This window comes from Panthera onca, chromosome D1, assembly GCF_046562875.1.
Source record: "Panthera onca isolate mPanOnc1 chromosome D1, mPanOnc1 haplotype 2, whole genome shotgun sequence".
NCBI lineage: Eukaryota > Metazoa > Chordata > Mammalia > Carnivora > Felidae > Panthera > Panthera onca.
Genome location: NC_138348.1, coordinates 13,572,263 through 13,588,360, shown reverse-complemented (window position 1 = coordinate 13,588,360; position 16,098 = coordinate 13,572,263). Strand labels below are relative to the sequence as shown.

The 16,098-nt window shown below is 37.7% G+C and overlaps 1 protein-coding gene across 1 annotated transcript; it reads right to left on the bottom strand.

The window, feature by feature from the left end:
- Window positions 1-407: 407 nt before the first annotated feature.
- Window positions 408-1,343, bottom strand: LOC132662548 (olfactory receptor 9G19-like). Its single transcript, XM_060608004.1, has one exon. It carries the CDS (start codon window positions 1,341-1,343, stop codon window positions 408-410), a length of 936 nt encoding a protein of 311 aa, XP_060463987.1.
- Window positions 1,344-16,098: the final 14,755 nt, after the last annotated feature.

The following is a 16,098-nucleotide window of genomic DNA, read 5'->3' as shown; positions in this document are numbered from 1 at the left end:
TTCAATCCATCTAATCATCACGCTGATTCTATAACCAATTTTATTATTCCCACTTAGAGATTAAAATATACTTACAGGTAACTTATGAACTGCCAAGTGAAAATTTAGAAAACAAAACAAAACAAAACTCTTCTCCTTCAATCTTCTCAGAATCCCAGGAATTTTGGACTCTGTCCCCAGCCGGCAGGCATAGCAGTTTTTCCAAATGCCCCAGCCTCATCTATTGTAAGCACATATCCACATACATTAGCACCAACATAAAAAGACAATTGCAGTCTAGTGTTTCTGCATTATCCAATAATTTTATTTTTGGCTTCTTTTCATCATTCCTGAGAGTCTAAGCTAGTAACAGTAACATGGGGATAACCTAGAAAAAAGATATAGCCGTGTTTCCCCAAGATTTTCATTTAAGAAAATGTTGCCCTATCTAACATTTTCTTCAGGGCATCTTTAACATCTTTATTTCTTAAGCTATAAATCAAGGGATTCAACATTGGTATGACCACAGTATAGAAGACTGAAACCACTTTATCCCTTTCTAGGGCATAGCTGGTACTTGGTCGGGAGTAAATGAAGAGAATAGAGCCATAGTACAAAGTGACAGCCGTCAGGTGAGAGCCACAAGTGGAGACGGCCTTGAGGCGGCCTTGGGTGGAGCGCATCTTTGAGATGGCAGCAGCAATGAAGAGGTAAGAGGCGAGGATGAGCACAGTGGGAGTAATGACATTGGAGGCCAGTATGAAATAGAGCACAGCCTGGTAGCTCTCCTTCACGTCACAGGCCAGCTTTACAAGGGGAGGTAGATCACAAAAGTAATCGTCAATGACATTGTTCCCACAGAAGCTCAGGGTAAATGTCTCACTGGTAATGAGGGTTGAGTTGAGAAAGCCACCAAAGTATGAAACTGCAACAAGACCAGTACATAACCTCGAAGACATCGCCTGGAAATAAAGCAGAGGATTGGAGATGGCCGTGTAGCGGTCATAAGCCATGGCGGCCAACAGGTAACACTCACTGTATGCCAGCCCAGCCGAGAAGAAGAACTGAGCAAGGCAGCCAGCAAAGGAGATGCTTTTGTCTTCCGCAGCGCAGGTCATGAGGATTTGGGGGGCATAGACAGAAGAGTACCAGAGATCCAGGAAGGAAAGATTTCCAATGAAGAAATACATGGGTGTGTGGAGTTGAGAATCAGCACCGATCAGAGAAATCAGGGTGATGTTCCCGGACAGACTGATGACATAGATGGTGAGGAAAATGACAAAGAGTACTCTCTGTAACCACAAGTCTGCTGTGAACCCTAGAAGTATAAACTCTTTCACTCTGGTGAAATTTTTCTCATCCATCGATGTGGGGTGTCTATGTTCCTTTTCTGTGGAAAGATGAATAACTATGTCAGCATTTCAGTATATCGACTTCTATCATTTGCCATTTGAGATCACGGAAAAACCCAGCTGATGCATATACGTTGTTCACTCTGAGATATGTTTATGCTACAGTGGATATCACTCTTTTTAGGTAACAGAGAAATCAGTGGTATGCTGACTCGGGAGTTCGGTTACTATGCTCCTCACGTAGTGAGTGACACCGTATTTTTTTCTTTGAGTAAAGTTGACACACAATGTTACCTTAATTTCAGGTGTGCAACATCGTGATTCAACAAATTGATAGCTTATGCTAGGCTTGCCACAAATGTAGCTACCATATGTCATTATAGAATGCTATTAAAATACCATTTACTATATTCACCACGCTGTGCCTTTTATTCCCTGTCACCATGGATTTTTCAATGACTTTCTCCTCCAACTCCAATTGAGCTGTTTCTTTTTTCTCTTTGCACTTGGGGTGATTGAGCACCCCGTGAAAGATATGAAAAAGGCAGCTCGAAGGAGTGATCTGGTTTCTCTTCTGGTCATTGCCTCCTTTTGTCCTTGCTAGAGAATTACATGAAGGAGCATACGATCATTAGTCTAAGCATATTTTGGAATATCCTTGGAAATGTATTTACTATAATTTCCTTGAAAGCAATAAATAGAAATCTCTTATGCTTGAGGGAAAAAATTAAAAAACTTAATTTTGTTCAGATGCTAGGTGACGGACTTACAACTGAGCTAGAAAAATAAAGAATTGTTCTCTTGGAATTGTATCTATTTGATGGTAAGAATCTACACTTTTTAACTTTAAAATACGTAAATAAACACATGCATACATACATATGCTATAATTATTGTCAAAGTAGGAATTCTTCATAATAAGCAAAAGAAGCTTGGAATAAGTGACACTTTAATTGCCTTAGAATTCAAGGCTGTCATTTTCACAAAGTATGTTCCTGAAAACGGCTTAAGACCAAGAACCAAGAGACCTGAGTTCTGATCTTGCTGCTGACAATGTTAAATAAACTGATAAGCTGCAAAACTCTATTGTCTCACCTAACCTCCTTAGTTCAGGGGGCCGTTAAGAGATCACAGATGTGCTTAAGCACTTTAAAAGCTGGACGTTAAAATCATGTGTTGCATTCTCTATGATTTCACAATTTCTTCACCTCAGTAATCTGTCCTTCAGAAAAATTTGCTTCACCTCCCAAGGATGTCTAATTGCACCTATGCTATGATTCCTTAGAGTTTCATTTGTTCTCATGAAGAAACCTCCCCTTCTTCAATATGTGGCTTTTATACAAGCCGGTAAATTGCTGGGCTCGACTGCAGAATTTTATTGGGAATGAAAATTGCAAGAGGCTTTTCTTTCCCAACTCTCCTGTTTGCCTCTCCAGTTATTAAAATGTAAAATAAACATATATATGAATATAACCATATGTGAATATGTACATCCCCACTTTTACAAATTGAGAAAAAAAAAGGGTCGAAGGCGTTTAGGGTGATATATAAGACACAGGTAAATGAGATAATAAAATAAGAAAAGGCAAAGGAAAAACAAGACCAGGACATAACATAGAGGCAAGGATGGAACCTATTGCACAAAGTCCTACCCACTGTTCTGTAGGGACAACAAACTTGACTCGAAACTTTTTAGCAGCCCATCTATAAAATTAGTAGCATCCAAAAGACAGGTAAATCAACCAAGAGTTTGGGCAAAACATCACCATTCTTGTTACCAACTTTGAAATGATTTCTTCCAAGAATCCTTGTGAAGAGAGTGAGTGAAATAGAATGCATAATATATTGAATAGTGTTATTATATAGGGAGACACACAATAAAGAGCTCTTCTGACATTTACCTGTGTTCATTCGTAGACTTAAAGCTGGTTATATGCCTTGTTAGAGCCAAGGGATGGGCAGAAACAAAACATCTCCCCCTCCCCAGCTCTCAAACACCTCCCTGTAATAGGGAGATCTTTCTAAGAGGTAGATGTGTCTGAGAGTGGTCATCCACAAGGAACTGATCTCTTAATTCTCAGTCCCCTCCAGGCCAAATGTACCTTCCATCATATCTATATCTATATTTCTGTACAAAGATCTCAGATATTAAAGTAAGTGAAAAAACATATAAATAGATACAGATAAAGGTACAGATAGATACACAGAGAAATAGATACAGATAGATTACATACAAATAGGTAGAGATAGAGTAGATAGATAGAAAGAGAGATAGAGTGATAGATAGATAGATGATAGGTAGACGATAGGTAGAGAGAGATAGATAAACTTGTACTTCTCTTAAGGAACTCCTATCCCATGCACTGCCTAATGTAGGAAAGGAAACATTTTCAGGTCATGAAAACTTTGGCTGAAGTTAATTCCTGTACTTTGATCTACTTTAAGGCCTAATAAGTTTCCTGCAAGATATAAGGAGGCAGGCTACACACAACTACATCTAGCTACAGAGGGTACCTGAGAATAAAAACATCCATCACGTACACATCTAATTGTCTGTTCCACTGAAAAAGACAGGAACTAAAGATAAGACATTTGGAAACGTTTCAGCTTTTCTCATCAAATATATTTAATAAGGAAGAAAACCTTGTTGTATTTCACAAAGTCAAATTACGCTTTGGTTTGATTATATCAAGAAAGGGGGGGTGGGGTGGGGAGGGTTGGTCCATATAGTGATTTCCTGACCGTTTTCCTCTAGTTAAACACAATACTTACTTCCTGAAAATAAATAATGATTTTGTTTGAAGTTCAACTCAAGTCAGAATTTCTCACATTATCTTAGGGAAAAAAAAAAAAGTGCCTTCTATTCATTCCACAGGAATCCTCTTTTCAATGGTAACAATGGGAGGACAAAATATAAGCCTGATCTTCCCTTGGGGCTATGCCACGAAAAGCCAATCTTCATACGCTTTTCTGGTTCCAAGTGAATAATTACAGTGCTCAGTTTTATTTCTGGAATAAAGAAGGGAGAGATCATTTATCACAAATATATTTGGCCCAATTGACCTGGAAAGTCCATTTCTTTTGTGAGTTTCATTGATGCATTTGAGATCAAACAGAATTTGGCAGAGAGGAATAACCAATAGAATTGTCTGCACATAATAGATGCTCAAGAATAACTTGTAGTCCGTAATGATGTTAATGGTGATAATGACAATAAGGAAAAGGCCTTTGAATTTTAGCTCTGAACCACATTGAGTACCACTTAATAAAATGTGCCAGTTTGCAAACAATGAAATTGAGAGCATTTGAGAAATTGAAATTGAGAGACAGAAGCAAAGCCTCATGGTTACAGCAAATTTTATCTCTACACGAGACCATAATTATTTTCATCCATTTGAAATATATCCACTGAGCAACTCTTGGGTATCCAACACTGAATTAGATGTTGAAAGAGATACAACTATGAGGCAAGGTAAGGACTTAAGTGAACTTATAAGGGTTAAAAAGCAAACCCAGGACAGATATTGCCTAAGTGTGAACCCCAGGTCTACAGCTCACTAATTGTATGACCAGGAGCAGGGCACTTAAACTCACCAAACCTCAGTTTTCTTATCGATACAATGGAAATAATTTGTCTTCCCCATATAACTGTTGTGAGGATGAAGTGAGATAACATATATAAAGGTTTTAATAAATATCAATCGAAATTTTTAAAAAACCAAGCAAAAATTAAAATAGAGAGACATACAATGCCTGTTCTTGTGGAAATTACTGCAGTTTGGGGGAGGGATGTCAAATAAATATATGACGTTATACACTATGACTAGTGTTGTGGAGGCATAATAATAAAATGTCCCCAAATTAGCACAGATTGGAGAGGGCACTAATGTAAAGGGAGAGACAGAAAACATCAAAGAGCACCTAGCATTGCTAGAAACCATACAGAGATTGCAAAAAGACACAGCTTCTTGGCCCAACTGTGTCAAGAAGGAGGGGCCAGAGACCATTTTTTGGAAGGATAGAAAGAAGGAATAGGACATTCTCACTGAATGAGTTCTTCAACTTTAGTAAAAGACTCTTGCATGATGGGGGAGGTACCCCCCCCAAAAATGTGACTGACCAGGTTAGAGCAGGGTCATTAGCACTTGTATAAGTAGAAACTAAATCAGAAAAAAAAAAATGTTACTGTTGTTGTTTGTGACCCTATTGTAAATCACCTGTCCATTTCAAGAACCTCAGACCAATAGGGCAACTTAATAATGTGTCAAGTTCCGATGCAAGACACAAAGGGTCATAAGTTACATCCTTCCTCTTCAGCCATTTCTGCTACTCACTGTTGCCATGCCCTTGATGACGCTGACCCTCAGAACTCATGCTGCTGCCTGAAAAAGCCTGCACCATTACCACCTCTGCTTGGATTCAAGCCTGCAGTTCCTTGTGCCTAGAATGTTCTTGCATGCTTCTACTCAAACCACATGCTTCGAGTCAAAAGTTAACATTTGACATTCCCCACCTCCCCCCCTCCCATCAACACAATTAGTCAGTCCCTGCATTTTGTACTAGGTACTCTGACAAACTACAGTGTGGAACATCAGTAACTCACTGTTCCATCAGGGACCTGTCCTCAGGGACACCTGTCCTGAATCTTCAACTCTTAATTAGAGAATAGTTACAATTCTAAGTGTTTGCAAGATACCAGGCACAGGGCTCAACATTTTCTGGATATTATGTCACTCAAACTTGGAACAAGTCAAAGAGAGAAAAACCTGTGTAGAGCAGCGGAGAAATATCCTAAATACCGCGCAGTGGAGAAAAATGAAAAAAGTATGAGACAACAGTTCTTTAAGAAATAAAAGTGTTTTTAAAAAACAGAAAAAGAACAGCAACTTCATTTAAGCCTGTGACTCATTTGGTCAGTCAATGCATGCCAAGTATTAAGAACCTTGTTTAGCATACATAATAATCAGTATATAAATTTTGAATTAATATTAATATTGTTTCTATTTAATTTCTCTGTTTTGAACATTTCAGTGAGTTTTACATCTTTCTTGGGGAGATAAGGCGCTAAAATTTTAGAAATTGTAGATTTTCTGGTAACGTGAAATTGATAACTAGTTTTTTGTTAAGTTTCACCCTGTAGCACCCTGAGGAGAGTATAATGACAAAACGAGGAGACAAATTGACAATACCATCAACCACCCACTAGAAAAAAGAAGCTCTGCTATGATATTCCCAAATGCAAGAGGTGTTGAGCCTGGATGAAGAGAGAAACGAAATATATACACAGATATTCTATGACATGTATTTATGATCCAAATCCCAATCATTGCATGGTTATGTTAAGCAACAGAAGTCCTAACACAAAAAATATTCGAAGAAATAACCACTGAGGAAATACCAAACACTCAAACATACCTCTGCTTCATAATAGCTAACCTACCCAACTGAAAGATCATTGTACTTGAAGGTCAGAGTTTGGTTTACTTCGTCATGCTATTCTCAGAGGATACATTGCAGCCATAATGAAAACCAATCACAGGAGAAAATTGCCATATTTTAATTGTGGATGCATCTATTGAGCCATGATGTGTAGCAATCTAGCAATTAAATAAAGGAAAAGCAAAATAGATGACGATCCAATAGAGCTTTGAAGAGAATTGAGATACACAGATTAAGAGAAACCTTTGAAAAATTCCACAAAGTTCTCCAGAGTGTTTTGTGAAACTAACACCCTTTTTGAATGAGCCATGAATAACCGCAATGGAGTGCTGGAAATATTATGCACCTCTCAATATTTGATTTTTTATTGGTTTCATGTATGAATTCGTACACAGTCAAAATTCTGTATAGCATTTCACAGTCTTTGTTTTTCAAGATCCATTCCATCAAATTCTTTATTACAATATATTAGAAAATGTTAGTTTTTTTTTTCCCATGTTCGTGTATTTCATGGACATTTGCTTGGTATCTTCTTTCATCAAATCATAAGGACCGTCAGTATTTGTGTATGGTTAACTCTTATTCTGCACAATGTACTTATAAAATGGCTTCCTTTCTCAGGGCAGGAAGCTGGAGAAGGAGAGTGACGAGTGATAAAACCCTATCTTTTAAGGAATCTGTGTCTCTCTTGTCCATTGAATGTTCCCTGAACCACATATGTGTCCACAGCCACATTTCTAAATTTATGTGCCCTGATAATGCCCTTTTCCAGAACCTACTTCTTCCATTCCAGTCTCATGGTAGAAGGAACACCTCAGTGTCCAGAGGTGAATAATTGAATAAAATTACTTTGAGCCAACTTTCACTTTTTAATTTTCACAGATTTGATTTTAGACCACATTGGAAACAGAGTCAGAAATAATTTACATCCCATTTAGCCATAGACCAAATATTTACTGAGAAGTGCCTATGGACCATTTATCTAAGTATGTGCTAATCATTAGAGATACAACCATGAACAAAGTAAAACGACTCCTGGTCCTTGTGGTGCTTTTAGTTCAGGTTGTCACAACTGCAGAGGAAAGCAATTCTTTCGTGTGATTATCGCAACTTCCATGATTTGCCCAAGACCATGAAGATAGGTAATGGCAGAATCAGTATAATGGGAACTTGTCACAGTGCACTTTGTATGCTTTAGAAGTCCTACTACTTAACCTTCTATCTTCTTTCTTTCTTCCTTTTTTTCCCCCCCCACCTGAATGGATTTATCTGCCTCTGCTAGAGCAAAATTTCTAATTTCAGCATCATTGTTCATTAAGAAGAACACAGATGAGCTTCAAAATGTTCAAGATTCTCCCTGAAGACCACATCCCTCAGCCTATTGTGCAGTTGATCCAGGATCACATGACTATATTCGGAACAGCGGGATGTGAACAACAGTGAGGTACACTGTTCTTATTTCTGTCCATAAAACCCCATACACAACATTTATCCTGTTTTGGTGATGGTGACACCAAAAGAGGGAAGGAACCTGGCTTCTTGAAGTCACCAATTAGTGCAAAGATGATGTGTCCCAAGGACATGGAATATAATATAACCTAGCCTATCCCTACTAAAAGAGTCGTGTCACTCATTTCAAAATTGAATAAATATAATACTCTGTGTCAACTATACTTCAGTAAAAAAAAAAATGAAACAAATAAGTTTTTAAAATGTGGCAACTACATCAGCTTTGCAAATGTTAAAAATCAAAGGCAAATAAAAATGTAGTCCCTACCTCCGAGGAAGATAATTTAATTGTGGGAAATGTAAACGCAAGCCGATATTTTATTTTTTTTAATTCAGTTTATTCATTTATTTTTTTGAGAGAGACAGCAAGCAGGGTAGGGGACGAGAGAGAGAGAGAAGGGAGAGAGAGAATACCAACCAGGCTCCACACTGTCGGTGCAGAGCCTGATGCAGGGCTCAAACTCACCAACCATGAGATCATGACCTGATCCAAAATCAAGAGTCAGAGGCTTAACCAACTGGGCCCCAACCCAGTTGGTTTTTTACCAGGGCCCCAACAAGAAGATATTTTAATACAACTTTTTCAGGCAAATGTAAAGGGAAAAATGTGTGTCAAAAAGCAGTTATCTCCTGGAGTTCCCACTCGATTTTGCTGTAAGTTTATAACTGCTCTAAAACAGCAGTCTATTTTAAAAGTTAGGAGAAGGTACTTGCTATCTCATAACAAGAATCTTGAATTTGAAGAGGGTTAAATATGAAGTGGAAGATTGAGGGATTTTCATTTTTCCTCTCTCTACTTCAGTGTTGGATTCTTTTTAAATTTTTTTAATGTTTATTTATTTTTGAGAGAGAGTGAGCAGGGGAGGGGCAGAAAGAGGGAGACACAGAGTCTGAAGCAGCCTCGAGCTGTCAGCACAGAGCTTGACACGGGGCTCAAACCCATGAACTGTGCGATCATGACCTGAACCGAAGTCGGATGCTTAACCAACTGAGCCACCTAGGCACCCCTCAATGTTGGGTTCTTGTTTAGCAAGAGGCATCCTAGATATATTACCTATATCATAGAAATAAAAAAGAATTAAAAATTATTTTCCCAGGACTTAAAATATAGGAAATGTAATTAATGACACTTTTAATGAATATTTAAAATTTTTCCTTTTTATACAAATATTTACCCATATGTGGACAGCCAAAAAATGCATTCCAACTTCAGCTTAGCAGGGAGAATTTTGATACCTTGTGCTGGATAAAAGCAATAGCACCTTTCAGCGTATGCATACATCTGTTCAACAAGAAGCACCTTCCGTTAGTTAGGCTCTGCTGCTCCAAAACTTTTATAGAATCTATACCTTTCAAAGCATCCATGACCAAGAGTCTCTATTTTAGAGCACTTGTTATGCTATAAAATTTACATGAATTTGTGACTATGTGTTTCCCTGTCTTTTTCCTAAACCATAAACTCCAAGAAAGCTGGGTCTACATCTGTTTTTACTCACTAATGTACTATATTCTTGCCCTGGCGTAGCCCTCTACGGAGCACCTGGCACATGAGTACTTGATAAATATTCATGAAGTTAGTTAACTGATTCTTTAATACACTGAAACATAATAACCTCTGAGATGTTTCTTAGATTAAAAAAAGCAATGCACAGAACAATGTATACCGTATCTTTCCATTTGCCAGTGTATGCAAAGATATATACATGTGTGTCCCTACAAAGATAAAAACTTTGTGGAAAACAACCCAGAACTATTAATATCGATCCATTTAAAGAAGGAAACTGCAGGTCTAGGTTGCGATCACTTCTTATTGTGGATTCATTCATATGCTTTACTGGAATATTTACCATGAACATATATTATTTTTTCAATACAAAAGCATAAAACCGAATAATAAATAGTGTAACCATTGCCAAATATATATGGAAAGGTACTAACATTTTTTTATGATTTGTAAAATGCGAAAATAAAACTCCACACACCTTTTAAATTTGATTTTTAATAAAAAATTATGTATATATAAGATGTACAACATGATGTTTGGTATACACACACAGTGAAACGATAACTACAATCAAGCTAAGTAACATATCCATCTCCTAACACAGTTATCATTTTTGTGTGTTTAGTGATAGCATCTGAGAACTACCCTCTTTGCAAATTTCCTGTATACAATACAGTATTACTGACCATAGTCACCATCCTGTACATCCTATTTCTGGAACTCACTTATCCTACGTAACTCAAGCATTGCACTCTTTGACCAATATCTCTCCATTTTCCCCAACATCCCTGCCCCTTTAACCATGTTATACTCTCTTAGAACTTGACATTTTTTAGATTTCGTATATAAGTCAGATCCCACATATATGTAAAATTATGCACTATTTGTCTTTCTGTGTCTGGCTTATTTCACTTAGCATAATATCCTCCAGATTCAACCATGCTATGGATGATGGTATCTGTTTCATTTTTAAAACTAAATGTATATGATCACTATTTCCTCATGTGTTCATTCATTGATGGACATTTAGATTATTTTCAAGTCTTGGATAATGTGAATAATGCTGCAGTGTGGGCTTCCTTTGCTCATTATATTATAATTATATTATAATAATATTATATATTATGTATTTCATAATATATGTTATAATTAAATAATAATAATAACAATAATAATAATAATCTTATTTTGTTGTCTTTTCTGATGTCTCTCCACCTGGTACTGAAACTCTTTCACTGCCATATCTTTTAGCTAATAGATGATCCTTTCTACTCAGGGAGATTAAGACATGTTGTCTACCCTGGATTCAGCTGTCTCTGCCTTTCATAACTCCTATCTATAAATTCCCTAATTTACCAATGTTAACTCATAGGTAGGGACATTTCTGCACCCCCCCCCCCCATTCAGCAGGAAGAAGCTACTGAAGCTACTTCCACCCAAATGCCAAAGATTTCTCAATTGTCGAGCTGTCAGGGGGAATGTGGAGGTCACTTTTAGGCAACAGGCTTGAGCAATGGAAACCTGAGTAAGGCAAAAGGGCCCACTGGGACCACCAAGCTGAAGGCAAATAGGCTCATTAAGTGAGCCACCTTGAAATAGCCATAAGACCTAACTAACCAATGGGCTACTTACAACCAGGCACAGTCACCAAAACATGAAGAATTTCATACTTTCCCACACCTCCTCACTCTGCCCATGACTGTGGCCCCTCACCACTGCCTTGTCACAGTCTCTCCTGCCCACTAGTCCCTTGCAGGGTATTCAATAAACTTTCATCTATTTAAAAAGAAGGAGGAGGAGGAAGAAGAAGAAGAAGAAGAAGAAGAAGAAGAAGAAGAAGAAGAAGAAAAAGAAGGAGGAGGAGGAGAAGGAGAAGGAGAAGGAGAAGGAGAAGGAGAAGGAGAAGGAGAAGAAGGAGAAGGAGGAGAAGGAGAAGGAGAAGGAGAAGGAGAAGAAGAAGAAGAAGAAAGAAGGAAGGAGAAGAAGAAGAAGAAGAAGAAGAAGAAGAAGAAGAAGAAGAAGAAGAAGAGGAGTGGAGGAGGAGGAGGAAGAGGAAGAGAAACAAAAAGAAGGAGGAGAAGAACTGGATTCATTTTCTATGAACAAACCCAGAAATGGGATTGCTGGATTGTATGGTAGTTCTATTTTTAGAGTAATTCATACCACTTTCCATAATTCGTATAACCATTTACATTCTCACCTAAAGTGCACAAGAGTCCTCTCCTCTCCACATCTTTGCCAACACTTGTTATCTTTTCTTTTTGATAATAACCATCATAACAGATGTGTGGTGAGAGCACCTCTTTGATTTGTATTTCCCTGATGATTAGTGGTGTTGCATATCTTTTTATATACCTATTGGTAATTTGTATGTATTCTTTGGGAAAATATCTATGAATGTTCTTTGCCTATTTTTAAATTTTTGTTGTTGTTGTCTGGTTTGGTTTGCCATTGAGTTGTTCGAGTTCCTTACATATTTTCATTGTTAACCTCATCAGATATGTGGTTGGCAAATATTTTTTCCCAACAAATAGGTTGCCTTTTCAGTGTGTTTATTGTTTAAGCTGCTGAGCAGGAGCGTTTTATTTTGATATAGTCTCACTTGTTCATTTTTTGTTTTGTTTTCTGTGCTTTTGATGTCATATCCAAACAATTATTCCTAAGACCAGTGTCAAGGAACATTTTCCCTACTTTATTTCTTCTAGGAGTTTTTACAGTTCCGGGTCTTACATTTATGTCTCTATTCTATTTTGAGTGGATGAATGCATATACTATACGACCAGGGTCCCTTATGGCTCTTTTGCATAATTCCATGTGCCTTTTTACTGCAACTCTCTCACTTTTGTCTAGAACCTCAGCACTATAATATCCATTTAAACTTCTCATCTCATGGTTCTAGGACTTTGCCCTCCCCAGGCTAGTATCATGTTGGCTCTGTCATATATTTGCTGTATTGTGTGTGTGTGTGTGTGTGTGTGTGTGTGTGTGCAATGTTTGCATATATAAGAAAACACATAAAATATATTTCCATAACTATATCTATTCAAGAGAGTTATATCAATCAAATATCTCTCACAAGAAAGATCCAATTTTTCAAAAAATGGGTAGAAAAGAGAACAAAGTACAGGCAAAGGCAAGCATCATTATTTCCCTGAGAGTTCAAAACTATTTCCTTCCCTTTGTTAGCTTCATCAGGAAGTACCAGGAAGTGCTGCCTCTCTTTCAAAAAATTCTTTTATTGCTCTATCATGAGTTTCTAAAATTCCAAAAGAACATAATGGTCTTTTTTTTTTTTAATGGAAGATCCTTTGGAAATAGCCATGAGTTAATCATAAAATGTTTACTACTCCCTCCCGGTGTGACAGCTATTTGAGTTTTCTTCCTTCATTATCTTCCTTCTGCCCTGACTTCCTTCTTCCTTTCCTTCCTTTTTCAGGAACAAGAATAATGCTGCTCCACAAAGAATAATTGCTCTAAATATCAGAAAGATCAGGTTCTTGACAGAGTTGTGCCTCTAACCCCACGACCTTAAGGAAATCAATTTCCTCACTTGACAAAGAAAGGGCTCAGCCCAGGTTATGTCTAAGGTTGTTTTCACTTCTAACGTCTCTGTGACTTGAAAAAACTTTATGATAGTGCATTTGAAGCCTGAGCAATCAGTAATTAGCTCTTCAGAGAAACCATTGCAGCAAAATGCTAACAAACTCTTCTTGCCAGTGTGAGACTGAGGCTTCAAGACCCAATTTTGTGACTTTCTAACAAGATGCCTTGGGCATTATTAGGATTGATTGGGCGCTCAGAGATCGGCAATTACCGAACTTGAAAGAAAGTATTTATTTCACTCCTAAACAAGTTTCAGAGGAGATAATTAATCAAGGCAATTTTAAATAAGAAAACTTCCCAAGTGATGATTGCTGTTCAACTCTGAAAGTCAGGTCCCAGGGCCTGTCACAGGAGAGGCAGCAAAGAAGGGCTGACCCTGGGGGTGGGCAATTCCTTTGTAAGTCGGTGCAGGGCGGAGGGCCACTTTCCGGCATTATCATTTTCTTGATTGCTATCCTGTCTTGCTGCAGTGATGTCCTCTGACCTACAAAACAAAATAAAAGTTTACTCCAAATTTAGCAAAATCTGGCAAACCCAGGAGGTTAAATTAATTATAAAAATCAGAAGCTGTAGGAAAGGCTGTAATTCCCATCTTCGCTCTGTTGAAGAATGTCTGTCTTGCATGCGGACACCTCTTGGTTTGAACACCAGCCCTTGATCTTGAACGTGTTATTTCAAACTGTTTTATTTACAGTTGGGGCATCTAATTATATAAAGTGATACTGTGGCAACAATTTAGATATGAAGAGAAAGAGAGAGACAGGAGGGGAAGGAGGGAGATGGGGGGGGTGGGCGGGGGTGGAGAATAAATTAGGCTATTGAACAAAAAGAAAACAATGTATTTTGACTAAAGAGCAAAATGTGGGAACTTCTAACTAGAAGAAAAAGGAAACACTGAAAAAGCTATATTTAAGGCTTACACCAGTCAAGTAAAAGTAAACTTTGTGAATGTAGATAAAAGAAGCTAATAATCACAATAGTCAACTTTCATAGGTTAGGGTGAGGAAACATATAGACATTTCTAAGTTATGTAATAAACTCTGCAAGCTAACATTTGATAGGGACACATGGATAACTCGGTTGGTTAAGCATCTAATTCTTGGTTTTAGCCCAAGTCATGATCTAATGACTCTTGAGTTCAAGCCCTGCACCAGGCTCTGCACTGACAGCATGGAACCTGCTTGAGATTCTCTCTCCCTCTCTCTCTCTCTCTCTCTGCCCCTCCCCTCCCCTCTCTGTCTCTCTCTCTGTCTCAGAAGTAAATAAATAAATAAATAAATATTTTAAAAAAGAAAATTCGATGGACTGTAAAATACTGTGTACAGTAAGAAAATCAAAGATTACATATGTTGTATAATATGTTATATACTGTAATATTAATGCATTATATTTTATATATTTATATATAATACATTTCTATATTATAACAGAACCTAAAATACAGGTGACCCTTTAATAACACAGGTTTGAACTCTGGGGATCCATTTACAGGTGGATCTTTTAAAAATAAATACACTATATACCATTAAAAAAAAAAATGACAACTCTTGTTTCAGTTCCTTCCAATGTAATAGTAGGTTAAACAGCAGTGCCTGCAGTGGAGAATGAAATGAAATAAGGCACATAATGTTCCTGGAAGGTAGTAAGAGCTTAACAGAGATAGTGGTTCTCATTATGTGGCCATCACTCTCCTCTTACCCAGGCCATTCCACTAGATTCTACTAGATCCCTAACCCGCAGTCACTCCTCATTCTTGACCATCCTCCACTAAGCCCCCTCTCCAGTTGGGTAGCCCTACCCATTATAAGTGTTGCCCTCTTGCAACAGAAAGAATAATGCCCCAACTCCCCAAACTGATGAGGCCATAATTTGACTCTATCTGTTCTATCCATTTCCCCAACACTTTCCTTCACAGTTCCTATAATTTCAGCTAAATCAGATCCTTTCTGTCACATCGTTGTGCCCTTCCTTGTACCATGCTCACCACCTGGTATCCTCACCATGACTAGACATCCAACTCCTACTTTCACTGCCAATCTCAAGGATCTCCCTCTCCATGAAACCATTCACACCCTTAATCCAGTATGAAGCTTCCTTCTTTCTCTTCCTCCTTTATCTCCTCCTTCCTTTCTTCCTTCCTTCTTTCCTTTGAGCCTCCATTAAGCCATTTGCTTCTTATGTTGTTATAAATTGTAGTCATTTATATATTAGCCATGTTTTATTTGGTTGGAAATTCCCAAAGGATACAGACTCTATCTTTCTGGTTATTTTGATTAATAGTTATAATAAATGCCAACAAATCTCTCTACTATTTGACTTCAATAAATAACCTTTATTTCAATGTTAATAAATGGCTATAATTCTACTTTATAAATGAAGAAAATGAAGCCCTCCTAGAAGCAAGTTAGCTTCTGGGGATCACAGTGAAAGTTAGTGGTAGAGTCGAAAACTCCACTCTTTGACTTCATATCCAGTGATCTTCTCAGCTCAATATTTTCTTCATCTTACAGGGACAAGATTAATAGTCCGTTATCAATGTTGTCAATGATCCTTATGCTCTCAAACTTCCCACATAGCTACTTACATATCTGCCATAGTATTAGCTGGATCTCAATTTTACAAAACAAACTTATATAAAAACTGTTAGCATGTAACTTCCCCAGCCTGATTCCCCTTTTCTCCTCCTTCCCTCTGCCTCCTGCACATTCTTTC

Bases quoted from the DNA above. Each gene is read 5' to 3' on its own strand.
- LOC132662548 (XM_060608004.1), bottom strand. From the start codon at position 1,343: ATGGATGAGAAAAATTTCACCAGAGTGAAAGAGTTTATACTTCTAGGG.